Genomic DNA, 15185 nt, shown 5'->3' on the forward strand with positions numbered 1-15185 from the left:
CTCAATAAATATTTAACAGCAGATGCTGCTGAGGAGGTTTCCTATTACTAAAGCTTCATTAGTTTTACACAACACGCTACAGGCCATTTCCTGGAATATGTAAGGTATTATACTAAATAATTAAAACGATACTGTACTTTTCAAAATAAGCCAGACAGATATACTTGGTGATTCAGCTACATGATTTTACAGGGTGTGTTTGCATACTCAGGATCTTGCAAAATTTGATCACCCATAAGCAGCTTCTCCCAGCCATTAGGCTGCATTATTTATTCACACTTGCGCATCTGTGTCAGGCTCTAACTCCATTACAAAACGTATACAAAACATTTTTCATGTACTAAAGCGGGGCATGTGACCAGGTCTCCAGCCACAGATCACATTACCTGAGGAAAACACGGACCTCCCAAGGTATCCTCCTGACATCAAACAATTAGGAAGACTCTTGCTTTGTGACTGCTTCTCCTGAGAGATCACCTCTTCGCCTGTGGACCTGCTGCCAGTGTCACAGCTCTAAACAACCTTAAGCCGGAGCTGCTTCACTACAAACCAGTTGCCTGGCAAATGATCCCCTACCCAGGGTCTCTGCTTCGAAACGTGCTCCTTTCGTTCCTTCTACTTCCCTGAAACCCTTCTCTATTGGAACAACCTTACCTAAGTAAAGAATAAACCTGCATGTAACAGATATGGTCCAAACACTAGAGTTTCATTGATGCCAGTAATTCCACCGATTTCAAAAACCACTGCACCGAAGTCGCTGAACCATAAATACAAGAAAAATGAGAAGGATTTGGCCATCAACCTGTCGTTGTTTAAGAAGTCTGCAGGCAACAAAACCCTGAGCAGAGATTTACAGCAACACCAGTGGTACCTCAAAAGACAGGGATGGACAATCTCTTCACACCATTCATCACCTTAAAGACGTGCATTATTTTGAACTTCTCTCCCAATGAATGAGCTCTAAATGAGAAGGTATTAGAAAGAATAAAGTGAGACAAGCATTACACAGGAAACTCTGTGCTTACATTTGCATACAAAACAAAACCAGAATACCATTAACTGCTTTAATTAAAAGTTATGTAATACTGCTGCATCTCCTGTGCTTATGTTCAGAAACGAGAAAAAATATTTTGAGATGAGAAAATCAGTAACAGAACTATAAAACCCTAGTGCTGCAGAGCTGAAAAGCAAGTGTTACTTGAAATACACTAACTGCAGATGACATACAATGACATATTTTTCACTTTGGTAACACACTGCCCTGTGATTTAATCCCTTTTGCCATCTGCCTTAAACCAATGACAATGTTATTCCTAAGAGGAAAAAATGCTTCCCCTGTGATTCACTTCCACCAAGTATCCCACAGACACTGATATCTTATGGCAGAGCACAAAACTCTGTGTTCTGTGGTATGTAGAGGAGACAAATTTGCTGTTTACTCCAGAGTTTAAAGTAAGATCTTACTTGTTCGAGTAAATCGATGCAATTTTGAACTTGGGAGATGTGGGTGTTGATATTATTCAACTTCATATTTTTATATGCTTCTATTTAATTTTATTCTCATTATAACTTATGTTGAGCACTGAATTGGCTCTGTGCTCACCTATGCAGCCATCCATGCTAAGGGTAGAAGGTGTATGTTGAACACGGAAAGGGCAATTTGGAATTGGTTGCATGTTCTCAATTTGGCATCCATTCAATTAAAAAAGACAAGAAGTTTAAAATAGCTCAAACTACCACATCTACCCAGGAGGCTCCCTGACAAACTAGGAGCCCCATGGTCATGTCAACCTTTACTTTTAAGAGACTTCCCTCCTTCCATCTTCTCAAGTGAAAGAACAGAAATAATTTGCTCACTGCGCAGGGCAAACACTGAAAAAATGGCACTATTAAAAATACTGTGAAACGCGTCAGAAAAAGCCAAAACAGGCAGAAAAGCATCTTCACACACCATTCCGCAGGTGGTAAGGGGTGGGCCTGCGATGCGGTTTAAACAGGAGACATGTAAAGTGTGTTCTGTACGGGGCACAACAACATTCCAGCTCAGAAGACTAGCAGGTTGATGTACGCGGTAGTTCATCCAGCAGCAATAGTACAGAGATTAACTTACAACAGTCACATATGCAGACCTGTGATGACTTTTTTTGTGGGAGCTAGTAATTATTTAACAGGTTCCAAGCAATGAAAGTGATCTTATTCAACAAAGTCCTTAATAAGAGATCCCATTAACCACCTCCAGCACTGGCAGCAGTAGCTATGCTTATTTGAATAAGGCCCCGAGTTACTGAGCTTTGCCCCTTGCCAAAATCCTGTTCTGACTTGGAACCACAAAAGGAAAGATCTTGTATGTCTTCAGATGGCTTTTTAACACTGCAGTACAAAGCATATTTCACCTAGGTTTTATCACACTTGCATCAGCTTTACATTGCATACCTCTTCTGACTGCAACAAATTCATCTTATACAAATATGAGAAAAGAGCCAGGCCCATAAAGCACCATCCTCAACATCCCTGATACAGACATATGCAGGTACTTCTTCCACATAATGTCATTAGGCCATAACCAATGTTAAGGTAGCCAAAAATATAAACCTCATCTCTGTTATCAATTGGAAACTAAAACAAATGAATCTGATCTACAGTTTTAAGAAGTTCAACAGAGCAATGACCATTAGCACAATCTGCCGTAAGGACCAGGAAGGAATTTCTTATAAAGAATAAGAGGAGGGGGGGGGGAATGCATTATAGGATACTATACATTGTTTCTGAGGCTTTGCTTTTTTTATATTGCAAATCAAATATTTTGCATCTCTATAAATCACTTTCTTTGATGAAAACTACTATAAATGGATTCTTCTGCAAAAATCACACTATCTCATTTGCTTATATGCATATATGTACAAGTTTCTGTCCTTTAAAAAAGATTAAAATCAATTAGTCAAACAGCTCTGGCTTCGCTCCCTGGTTTTGCACTTGGCTGTTTACAGAGATCACAGTTTTTTCAATGTTCCTCAAAAAGATTTAAATATATTTTTCACTAGATCATACATAAAGATCCTTCATGCTACCACTGCAAACGTCTGCAGAAAAAAAACCTCCAACAATCAAATTTCAGTGCAGTTTTCCAGATCTATCACTTTTCAACTCTATTCCTAGAGTTACAACATCTGAATAAAACAAACAACAAAAAAAGGCAGTACCAGTGAACAATGCTGTTCACTTCAAAGCTTAAAAGAACTAAAACTGCACTGATTCCTGAAATCAAAGAGGTGAATTGATAGGTAAAACCTTAGGCATCACTTCAGCTGGTTAACCTGACATGTCAATTAAACGCAGGAGTAATTTATTCAATTCTCAGTCTAGTCTGACACAAAACCTGTACTTCCTCTCATTCCTAATTAGCCAAAGTACTTGTCTTCTTTCATGCAGATAATTCCATAACCATTACTGTAAAGCATTAACACATTTTTGTTTCAATCATATTTTCCTCCTGCTGACTGACAGACGTTTCCTAGTGAGTGTACTTGAGCCAGTTTCAGCTTTGTGGGAACTTGCCCCAAGGTCTTTAGTGAAGCTCCCTCCCATACACATAAAACAATGATATATAATCATGATGCTAGCTATGTCAAGAGACACTTGTCTTACCTTAGAAAATAAGAATGGAAAATTACGCACTGGAGAAATGTAGCCATTTCCATTTCAGTATATTTATGAAGCTAAATTGCATAGTACTTAACATATGGTAGAATGCAGCATGATTAACTCCCTGACAAGGTGTTCAGGTGGCACTTCTCATTAATTAATTTAAGGAGTTTTTGACAGACCAGACTTCTTACAGGATGCCTAGTAATTCTAGGAAAATTAATGAAAACCAAGAAAATCCTTCTGTGTGTGCACAAAACTTACGATATGCAAGATCTGGCCATGTCTGTATCTGGTACATGGCTATTTCCAGTAAACCATGCTCAGTATTTGTTTCTTAGTTCTACTTTGACTTACTATTTAGGAATGTTTTTTGAACGATGATTATGAGACTTTATATATAAAGCTAGTTGAAAAATGGAGAAAAATGCCATGAAACATTAATCCACACAAAAATAATAAGAGTTTCAGTTAACTTTCAAATTCTTTCTAGTCTTTCTCTCATTGCATCTGTGTTGGTTTTCCTTCACAGTGATTGAAACTGGCTATACTCTGGGTGTCAGGAAATGGAGACAAAGGGTCAGAGATCTTCTTAAACTCTGCTAAACTCTCTGCTGGAAAAGCATAGCCAAAAAAAAAGCCCAACAAAAAGGAAATTAGCTTCCTTGTATGAAACATTCACACTGCTCAGCTTGATTCACATTGCTTAGGAACAAGCGATTTACATCATTTCCATGTGCAGAGGCATTTGCTGGGGCTTCAGATGCCATCTGTCTTTCAGAGGGAAGTTCGGTGTTCTTCTCATTCCCTGCTGCTCCCCATGCAGTGGCTCCTGATGCATGACCAAAGCAAGTCTGAATTGTGCAGACAGTCAGAGCATAAAATCCCAAATCACAAATGTGACTGTGGAATGTGATGGCACAACTCTCTAGGGGAAAGCTCCTAGCCCTGCACTGAGTGGCTTCACTGCACCACCTGCACCACTGGGATACTGCAAGGATTTGCTGCACTGCTTTGCCAAAGGTGCCTTGTGACTCAATTAAGGCAATAGCTGAAGGCTTTACGGACATGACTTAGCCAGACAGACTTATTATTACTCTACCTCTTGGGCAGACTTTGTAGCCAGTGCTGGTCCCCAGGCTGCTGGGTCTGAACTGATGCCCTAATTACCAGGGCAGATAAGGATGCCTACACAAGATGCAGTGACAGCAGCTGAACACAAAGCTGGCCTACTGTAAGTGAACGGCATCTTTACATACAGAAGCTCCACCAGCTTATCTTAGAATCAGTACAATTAAACTGGTACAAGCCAGTTTAATTAAACCAGGTGCTCTCATGTGGGCTAAGTAGAAAGTATCCTGGTTAACTTGCATCTGAAAGTTTGCCAGTGCAAGCTAATCCACTTCTAAGAGGTTTAAACCCACATATGTGTTCCTTTTCAAATTTGCACTAGCTTAGCTAACCCATTAATAAAATTACAACTTCAGTCAAACTAGAACAAGTTTCACCAAGCTAATTATTTAGTCATTTTTAGAAATATTAATCTCTTTTACTAATCAGCTCGGGTTTCTGATTGTGGTGATGAGACTAGCCTGCCCTACCTTTGATTATAAAATGCTATTTTGGGAATCCATGTACCAAGGACTAGTAAGGCTGTACTGTATGCCTGTTTAATATATTACAAGCCCAACTAAGGAGCAAGTTCCTTAATCAAGGACATTGTTATTTGGACAACTTAAAGATTTCATCTAAGACAATTAAAAACCATTGTGCCTGTGTATGTTTCCAACTTCTGATACTGCTGCCCACTGATCTTTGCTGTGACCTGACCTCCACACAGCTGGTGTGAGGACAGCAGTCATCCTGCACTGCCAGCTGCAGAAAAGTGGGAGATCAGGTACTGCTGCAGCATTGACTCACCATGTCTCACCTTCAGTTCACAACTGTGCAGGAAGACCCCACCAGATTACTTAATCTGTTATATCAAAAGCACACTACTGTCCCCCTAAAAAGCCTTTTTAGTTGTGTTTTCACATGATGCTCTACAACCCTCACAATAATGAAGGAAAGAGGACCCCAAATCAGATCAAAACCAGCATTGTGCAACACGACAAATAAAACCCAGATAGTTAAGAGTTTCTCATTAGCGTGTTTTCAAGTCCTTCAGGAAATTTTCAGTGCAATGCAGTGTTCAAATAGGTGGCCTCTTATACCTATTTTGGTAGCCACTATCAACAACTCCCATGCAATCTACGTATCTTTGGAGGTTCTGGTAAAATGCAAGAATAAAGAAAGGTAATGCAGTAAAAGCTATTTTTACTAACATGGAAACTTACTGTCAAATATTACATTAATCTTTAGAAGTGCTGTAATTTTCTTTCCACAACTACAGAGTCTTTCAAGATATTTTCATTTCATTCTCAATGAAGAAAGAAGGGGGTGTTTGACCACTGATTACCATTTTAAGATGGTAAATCAAAAGTTATTCTAACTAAAAATCATCAAGTAATGTATATTTTCTAAAACAGCCAATAAAATGCACTTGAAACAGCAAGAGTAACTTCAGCTCACAAAAAAAACCAACTCAAAAAGCATTGGGAAAATAATTGGAGAGAACAACAGAATTCTGAGTACTATTATTCAGACAAAACCAGGGGTTTTGTAGGTTTTTTCCAAAAGCTTCTTGTACTTCTGATCTGCTTATTTTCTCACCTACCCTCACCAAGTTTGCAAAGTGGCATGCAATTTTTTAAGCAAAATCTACTGCTTCCACCACTACCAAGCTGTCTTCATTCCTAGGACTATTCATTCTGAGAGGTAGCAAACTGCCCATACTAATTGTTAATTAAATAAAGTGTTAATTACCATTATTAAAGGCATCCTTGTTGCTTTTGCAGGAAAAAGACATCTGCTGGTAAGCACCAGTGGATTCCCACAGTGCACTGGTTAATGCTGGCTGACAAGAAGTGTCCATTTCGAGGTCCACCTGATTGTCAGTAGTCCTTGCTATATCAGAATTTGAGATGTTCAGCCCACACACACCATCCTCATAAATGAGAGAAGAATCTGATCTGTTGAGACTGCTTAGAGACACACACACTACAGCTTCATTTAAGTAGAATGTATTTTCACCATGTAAGCTGTCCGATTGATTATGTCCCATTATCTGCAGAAAGGAAAAAAAAGAACAAAAAACAAAACAAAAACACCAAAAAAAAACAGAGAGCAGCATTTTCACCTTTGTCCAGCACCAGTATCACAGAATCACAGAATATCCTTGAGTTGGAAGGGACTATCAAGTCCAACTCCCTGCTTCTTGAAGAACTACCTAAAATTAAACTGTATGCCTATACGCATCATCCTGAAGAATCCTTTTACCAGGATACATAAAATTAACTGTTAGACAGAATAGGCACTCATAGCAAATAGTCACCTAATTTCCCAAAAGTTAACCTCAAAACATGTTCGACTGGGTGTGCATCCAGGATTAAACAGCAATACATGTTCAATCAGATGTGCATCCAGGATTAAACAGCAATAATCTACCACATTTCGCTTTAGCTCCCATCAAAACAAAGGAAAATTCAGTAATAACTGCAGAATAGCAAATAACAAAGGGCTGCTACCTGAGGTGCACTGAGCTCTGTTGAGTCCTTTCAGGGGGTTAATATTTTGCCCCACAGCTCAACAAGGTACCACTTCACACACGTGAATCTGTGAACAATGCAATCCAAAAATAACACTGTACCTCACGTAGGCAGGTATCCATAGAGAACAGGTCTGCGGCAGCCAAACTGGGGATGGCGAGCAGCATTCAGCAAGCAGCCATCTCTCCCAGGGGGTCAAAATCCCTGCCTGCAGGTGTTCATCAAGGCTGAGCTCACAAAAAAGCACGAGTAGCAGTGTGAGTTATGCACTGCTGCACAAACTGCACTGTTTGGCCATCCAGAACTAGCTAGTTTCAGTGTAACAGCAAAAACACTGGGCTGGGAGTATCAACTGACTGGCATCCACTCAGACAGCTCTGCTGCAGCCAGGAGTATGGTAGTCGAAAACACAGGACGAAGATGATCCCGAGGCCTGGAATGCATCCAAAGCCATGTAGTTTACTGGAATTAAAAAATACAAGTAGTCTTACAGGTGAAATAATAGATTAAGAACTAGTACTCTTTGACACTCAGCATTTTATTATTTTGCCTGTCTGTGCAGTCCTGGCCATCCCTGCATCGAGCTACGGTCCTTCAACTTTCTCTCCTCAAAAGATCTCAGAAGTCCCATCCGTTAAAGCTGATGGGCAAGTTCAGTTTTGGTTTTATCATCCACTTCTTCGGCACTGCCAAACATGTCAAAAATTGTACTACAAACTATACTAGTAAGAAGTGCCTTTGTTTTTTGGGCTGGGCAAGCATATAGGGATGTCATGTTCACACGGTGTTCAAAAAAGCTGGGTGAAAAGGGGGAGGTCAGAGGCCAATCCTTCATCCCCTCGTGTAGACACAGGCTTAGACACCGAATGGTCACTGCCTGTTATGGGTCAGTTGTCAACTGAAAAACTAGGGAGGTGATGGCCTGAAGAAATGCCCTACAGATTTTCTTGTGAAAACGAACACCTTGGGGGGAAAAAAAAACCTGTTTGGGTCAGTGAGCTTTCACTATATGCAAAAAAGCAGGCAAGATGTTTTGATTTTCAGGTGCTTTAGAGAACAGTAATGGAAACCAAGACCATACCCACCAAGGCAGGGACTGAGGCCAGGTCCCACCAGGCAGGTAAGTACCTAGACAGCTGAGTTCAGGGTTAGCCTCTATCCTTCACCCTCAACAAAAAAAAATAATCATTTTTAGTATTAAATGCTTAAGCAGCTTCAGAGCTATTTTAAATTGCATCCCCTAATAATGACCATCTCCAAGGAACTATGCTGTCAGGGATGGAGCCATACCGCGACCTCCTTCCCTGTGGGACTGCTTGTTTCAGGGGAGCAGGACAGCAGGGCTTGACACATGGGGTTCATGGCAGCCTCGTGTTTCCCACTCCCGAAGCAGCCACTTTTCCTCACTGGAGACAGTGCTGTTGTCCAGGAACAAGGCCAGCAGCTGAAGACTTCACTAAAAGCTTTATATGCCTCAGGCATTACCATAAATTAGCTTTCCTACAAGAGGCAGGAGACACAACGTATCCTGCAAACAGCAAAGCAGAATAAAACACAAACTCTCACACTTAAAATTTCCATCTTCTCAATTTAACACCCATTGGTCTGAGTCTGGCTTGTGTCGGGCACCCAGCTTAGAATTCACAAATGGTTGAGACTGGAAGGGACCTCTGGAGGTCATCTGGTCCAACTCCTCTGCTCAAGCAGGGCTAACCTGAGCAAGTTGCCCAGGTCCATGTCCAGATAGCTTTTGAGTATCTCCAGCGATGGAGACTCCACAACCTCCCTGGGTAATCAGTGCAAATGCTCAGTCACCTTCACAGGAAACAGGTGTTCCCTGATGTTCCGAGGGAACCTCCTGTTTCCATCTGTGCCCATTGCCTCTGGTCCTGCCACTGGGCGCCACTGAAAAGAGCCTGACTCTGCTTTACATCCTCCACTTATATATTTATACACATTAATAAGAACCCCCATTAGCCTTTTTTCTCTGGGGTGAATAGTTTCAGCCCCTCCTTACACAAGAGATGTCCCAGTCCCTCAAACATCCTTCTGGCCTTTTGCTGGACATCTATCCCTCCAACTACCTCTATCCCCCCCCAACACATAGCTGTACATCTGTCTTGTACTGAGCAGCCAGAACTGGACAGAGTACTCCAGGTGTGGCTGGAGTAGAGGGGAAGGATCACCTCCCTTGATCTACTAGCAATAGTAGTCACGCAGCCAGGAGACCATTAACCTTATTTGCAGCCAGGGCACATTGCTGGCTTACGTTCAGCTTGGTGTCCCCCAGGTCCTTTTCTGCAAAGCTGGGTGGTCCCAGCATATAGTGATGCATGGTGCTGTTCCCTCCCAGAGGTAGGACTTTGCGCTTCCCCTGATTAAACTTCATGAGGGTTAAACAAGCCCTTAGATATGCCCAAACGTCAGCTTCCCACATGCCCACTCAACCAACAAACCAACTCTAGACATAACCAGTCTATTCATCAAGGAAAGTCCCTCTAGGTCTGCCGTCAGGGATATAATTATGACAAGGAACCACACACCTCATAGCTCCCTGTGGATGACAACAGGCTACTTTGTTGACCATGCTTCCAGTGCCAGAGGAACTGTTTCTGCATTTTCACACTGTCTTTTTCTCTCTCCACCATTTTCTGGCCCTCCTGGAGCCTCTCCAGGCTCTGCTGGTACTCCTGCAGCTGCAGTGCCAGTCCCTGTCGGCTCCTCTCCAGCAGTTCCTCCTGGCACCTGCATTCCCTCTCCCGCTGCCCCAGCTGGCCCTCCCTTGCCTCCTGCTCCCGCTGCCGCTGGTCGCATTCACGCAGCCACCGCTGCTGCTCTTGCTGAAACTGCTGCTTCAGTTTGTGTATGTTGGCCAGCTCCACCCGTTGTTTTTCCAGATTCCGGTATTTTTCTTGCTCCAGAAGGAGGTTTAGCCGAGAACCATGGCCTCGACCAATCTTCTCGTTCTCTTGCAGGAGTAACCTATGGAGCTCTCTGTGGCTGTCCTGGATAGTTAGTGCTGCCTAGACACCGCAACAAAATCAGACACAAATTAAATATTAGCAGTAATCCATTTCTGTATTTTTACATAGAAGCATTATTTAAAAATGCTTCAACCTCCTTTAATATCGGCACTTAATGCTTTTTGGGAGGTTGTTCTTCATGCAAGTAGAGAAAATTCCGCATTCATGCCTTTACCAAGAGATGTTTCTAAAAACAAACCATTTTAAGCACTTCTAACATGGCATCTACCTTACACTTAGTAGTATTATATATGTTTATGTTACAGCTGTGCATATGCACTTCAGTTACAGCTGGGGTCCTGTTCTGTCAGAGGATTTTAAGTAACATAGGAAAAATGATTTTCCATGGTTAAAGAGGGCATTAAGGCACTGGGAATGCTACTCTCACCGAAGTATTCCTAACACATATGTGACTTATTCAGATAAAATTGTACTGTTTCTATTACAGCTCACTCCAGCCCTAAGGCTCTCTTTGCTAACCTGCAACAGCACGGTCCTACTAACATCAGTCCTACAGACACCTGCCAGCATAGCTGTGTCATCAGGACCATACTGCTACAAGCTGCTGACCAAGATACCTGTGCCAGGAGAAATCTGCAGTGTAGTAATGATTTCAGGTTTGATGTTTCAACAGTTTATTTTACAACTGAGAGTGCTATATTCTGTCCTTCACAAGGATGCTGTGACACTGTTTGCTTTAAAGATTGTAACATCCTCCAATAACACAAAAATAAATAGCTGGGATTAAGAAGAAAGAAAAGCAGGAAAGCCCTAGATCTGCTGAGGCACTTACTGCACAGCCTATCTTCAAGAGCTGACATGGGAATCTACTTCAGCAGACATTCCCAGAGAATTCCCACAGCCCTATTACCCCATGCTGTCCACCCCAGAAAGTTTTTAACTTTATACAACATGCAATTCCCACTCTTCTTGGCTATTCCTCCAGTATTGGGTCAGTTCTGCTGATTTGTAAACAGGGCAAGGACAGGAGCTTCTGCTTGTTTCTCTGCACCTTACTGCTAACTCATGGTCTGAATGGTTAAGGCATGATCCCAAGCCTTACTTTACTGCCTCTCTGATGTTAAGCTATCTGGTTTTCAGTTTTTCAGAAATTTTTCCTGGATTAAAAGCTTTTAATTTTGCTTTTGCATTGCTTCAATACACTTAACTTGTAAACCTGAGGGTTCCAGAGTTATTATGGAATACGCTAATGTCAAAAGGGTCTAAAAAGTAAACACACTCAAATGAAACATTTTAAAATAAAACATAAAACTGCACCTAAATAAGAAAAAAATAAGTCATAACATTCAAACTTTGCATGAAAGAGACAAAACATTCAGACTAAGGCCCTACAGAATTGACCGAGATTGAAATATCTAAAATGGATTGAGTTCGCTACCTAACTGGCAGAGGCACTGTTTACTAGTAGCCAAGAGAATATTTTAAACAAAATGCTAATTTTTTCCAATATTTGAACTGTAATTTCAGAACTCTGTACATGAAATGACATCAGTTCAGAGACATCACTAGATTTCTGGACTCCACACACATCCTTTTGCCGGGGTGGGGAAGAATTGATCTCCAGGCAAGCAAGCAAGTTTTATTTAGTTCTTAAAAGAAACCCACCACTGATGAAGAACAAAAATAATATTATATGACAACTTATGCAACAGTGGGTAGAGATAAGTATCCACTGACATAACATCTAAAAGTAGGGCAACATGAAAAAAGAAACTTAAGAAGCATATTATCAAGACTAATTACTCTACAAAGCTAGCAGTGGAGTAGTCACCTGTATGCTGTACAAGAGACGCGTTAAGTTCTGGATTGCTTGTACAATCTAGAAAATAAGAGAGAAAGATTTTCAAAGGTTGGACCACTGTTAACTAAATAGTTATTACATTCTGTCTGGGGTTTAAGTAAACTCACCTCTGTCCCTGTAGGTCCTGGGAAACTCACACTTCCTCCCTAAAATAAACACATGCTGCTTTAAAAAGTAGTTTTTAACTTTAGAATTGTATCATCTAGGTTTGGGGGGCGTTGTTTGTGGGTTATTTTTTTTAAACTAGTGGAGACATTCATATCACTAACATATGCAGTGCTGAGTCAAACCTTTTCGTGGGTATGTGAAAAAAGACAGAAGCAATAACCTGCACAGTCTAATAATTCATCAACGCTGGAGTTTCCAGGGAAATTACTAGAGATTCTAAGCACAACTGTAAAAACAAAAATATTTCATCCACAATTTTATTCCTCTCATGACTAATACTACACAGAAAAGACATTTCCATTCATTCATTGTTTACCTGACAGTTTTGAAATACAGTAACCAGACTTCTGCATATACAGCACAGTGGGTTTAGATTACTTATAGTAGGATGAAACAGTACAAGGCACTTCAAAAAGAGATATATTAATGTAGCAAGAAGCTAGCAGAAGTCATGTTAGTGGGTCACTGCAAACACTTTAGAAGCGCCGTGAGGTGCTGAGCAAAGGCTGCGTGCCAGTGTGGTTATTATTGTCCACTACAGTGACGCTCAGCCATTTCACACTTTCCTTTTCCTAAGAAGCTTTGTAAATTTATGGGGTGAAGCCACCCATAATCCTTTCACCATGAAGAACAGCTCCTCTGAGAAAGATAAGGTGAAACGGTGGAGAAATAAAACACAATTTCTGAGGCTACACTGAAAAGACTTTCTGTATGATTTTTCTCTTCTTTTTTTTTTTCTTCAGAGGAGCAGAGGAGGGCTTGGGTAATATTTGCTCTCTCTCTAAGTTCTCTACTGAGTCTCATTTTCCACCACAAGTGAGCAAAGCAGCTGCTCCATTTAGCTGCAATAACTAAAAATGAAGGTGAAAAAGGTCAGGCCCCAAAACGCAGCTCAATGCACACAAGCTAGGGGGAAAGGAAGCACTGGCTACAGCATTTCCTCCACTCCTTTCTCTCATTATCTCCCTTCAGTATTTCCCTCCATTCCCTTCCCACATCTTCACCTCCTCCTCTGCTTCTCACTGCACCCAGGAGCCATGTAACTGCTTCACTCTGCTACGAGGAGCAGAGGACTTTGCACAGATGCCTCTGTGCAGCACAAGAACCAGCACAAGGGAGATGTGCTTTCCCTTTGCTGGGTGGCCAAGACAAGCAGTGGGCAAGGAGGAAACAGCAGGGCCAAGAGGGAGAGAGAGGAGAAGGGGATGCTGGCAGGGTGAGGAAAAATGAATGTTCAAAGAAGAGCCCACATGCTGAACAAGAGTGGGGTTTCTTTCAGTTCTGGAAGCCCTTTTTTAATTTAACAAAGGAGGTGTCGAGGGGGATTGAAGGCTTAGCCGGCTTTGGTACGGCCAAGGGGTAGCAAGTGACCAGCCCAAGCGCCTGTGGTCTCCCTGCTGCAGCACCACTCGGGAGATGAGTCAAGGCAGGTTTAGTTGAGCTAGCTGGGGTGACAGCGGCGTTGCAGCTGCACCGCTACCGCCTCAGCACAAGCCCTGTAAGCCCAGCTAGATCCAAAGCAAAATATTCAACTGTTCAACCTGTGCTGCGGGCCACCGCCACCTCCCTGCCACTCTCCCCTATCACCTTGGTTCAGAACAACGAGCAGCAGTGGAGATGAAGTCAGTCAGATCCCAGGGCAGGCAGTGCGCACAGTGCCTCAGACAAGCCTCCGGAGATGCGGTTACAAGGCAGGAGCAGGGGGGACAAGATGGGGACCACCTCTCACAGCTGCCCACTTGGGACTCCACGTGTTGCACAGGCAATGCTCTTCCTTCTGATGCTTTGTCAGCATCTAACCCCCAAGCCGGGGGCTTTCGTTCGGGCTGTCCGGCTCTTTGTTTCCAGGCTAGCTGGCCAGGCCCGCCGCTGCCGCCCCACAGCCCCCGGGCCGCACCCGCGCCCGCGCAGCCTTTCCCTGCCGGCTTTGTTTGCTCCTTCTGCCACCTGCTGGTAAATCTGGTTATGACACGGTAAGATGTGACACGAGTCTTGCCCAAGTAACAGGCCAGACCAGAAGAGTAACTTAGGGTGGAAGAGCTTGCTGCAGAACCCCCTAGCCCAGCTGCAGCTCAAAGCTGGGCTCGCTCCAAAGTCAGAGGAGGTTGCACGGAGTCTTCTCCAGTCAAATCCGGGAAACCTCCAAGGATGGAGATCCCACAACCTCTCTGGACAATCTGTTCCTGCTTGATCACCCTCGCCGTGATTTTTACTTACACACAGTCAAGAATTTCCCTTGCTGCAACTTACAATTTTGGATACTCATCCTTTTGCTGTGCACCTCCAAGAAAAGCCTGGTCTCTGTCTTTGCTATAACCCCAATGGCAGTGTTTTCATGTGGAGCTACCAGAACTTCTAACGGGTTTGATCTGAACCCCTCTGTCCTTTATTAGGTTATTTTATTTGCCCTCACACAGCTTCTGTGCTCCCCAACTTGGAATTTTGTTTTCATCCCATTTTTTACACACATACAGTTTCTCCTACTCCCTTCTAACACAACAGTCTTGGTAAGTAAGGTGACCTAGAGCTGAATGTGAGGCAAGATTATAGGGAGATTAGTGTATTAGCAAGAGGTTTCCAGAAATAACTAGAAAAAAAACCCCAAGGTTTCAGGCACACAAGCTCTCTTTCAGAGCTGATGCAAACACAATACACTAAGGCTAAGTATCTCCTTTTCTAGTGAACTTTGCTTTCTATTTCAAGTCATGTATCTTCTGTCCTCGTCTCTCCCCTTTATTCCTTTTGTGGTCCTGCTTCTTCACCTAAGGACTCCACAATCACAGTTCACTTTACTTCCACACAGTAATTCATACTGCTCTTACTCTAACACTGCTGCTACATGAAATTTGCCATTCCTAATTTTGCCCAGAACTGACTTTTGAT

The 15185-nt window shown here is 42.4% G+C and overlaps 1 protein-coding gene across 8 annotated transcripts in view; it reads right to left on the reverse strand.

The window, feature by feature from the left end:
• The window catches only part of ARHGEF28 (Rho guanine nucleotide exchange factor 28), a 196749-nt gene that overhangs the window by 81481 nt on the left and 100083 nt on the right, over positions 1-15185 (reverse strand). For 7 of the 8 annotated variants that reach the window (XM_080372217.1, XM_080372219.1, XM_080372223.1 and 4 more), the window contains 4 exons: positions 12242-12280; positions 12105-12152; positions 9833-10312; positions 6508-6808 (listed from right to left, as the gene is read on the reverse strand). In XM_080372217.1, the coding sequence (XP_080228343.1) occupies positions 6508-6808; positions 9833-10312; positions 12105-12152; positions 12242-12280 (868 nt within the window). The remainder of the gene's footprint in view (positions 1-6507; positions 6809-9832; positions 10313-12104; positions 12153-12241; positions 12281-15185) is intronic. The other variant, XM_080372224.1, reaches the window with a different exon arrangement.

The sequence above is a fragment of the Falco punctatus genome, assembly GCF_963210335.1.
Source record: "Falco punctatus genome assembly, chromosome: Z".
NCBI lineage: Eukaryota > Metazoa > Chordata > Aves > Falconiformes > Falconidae > Falco > Falco punctatus.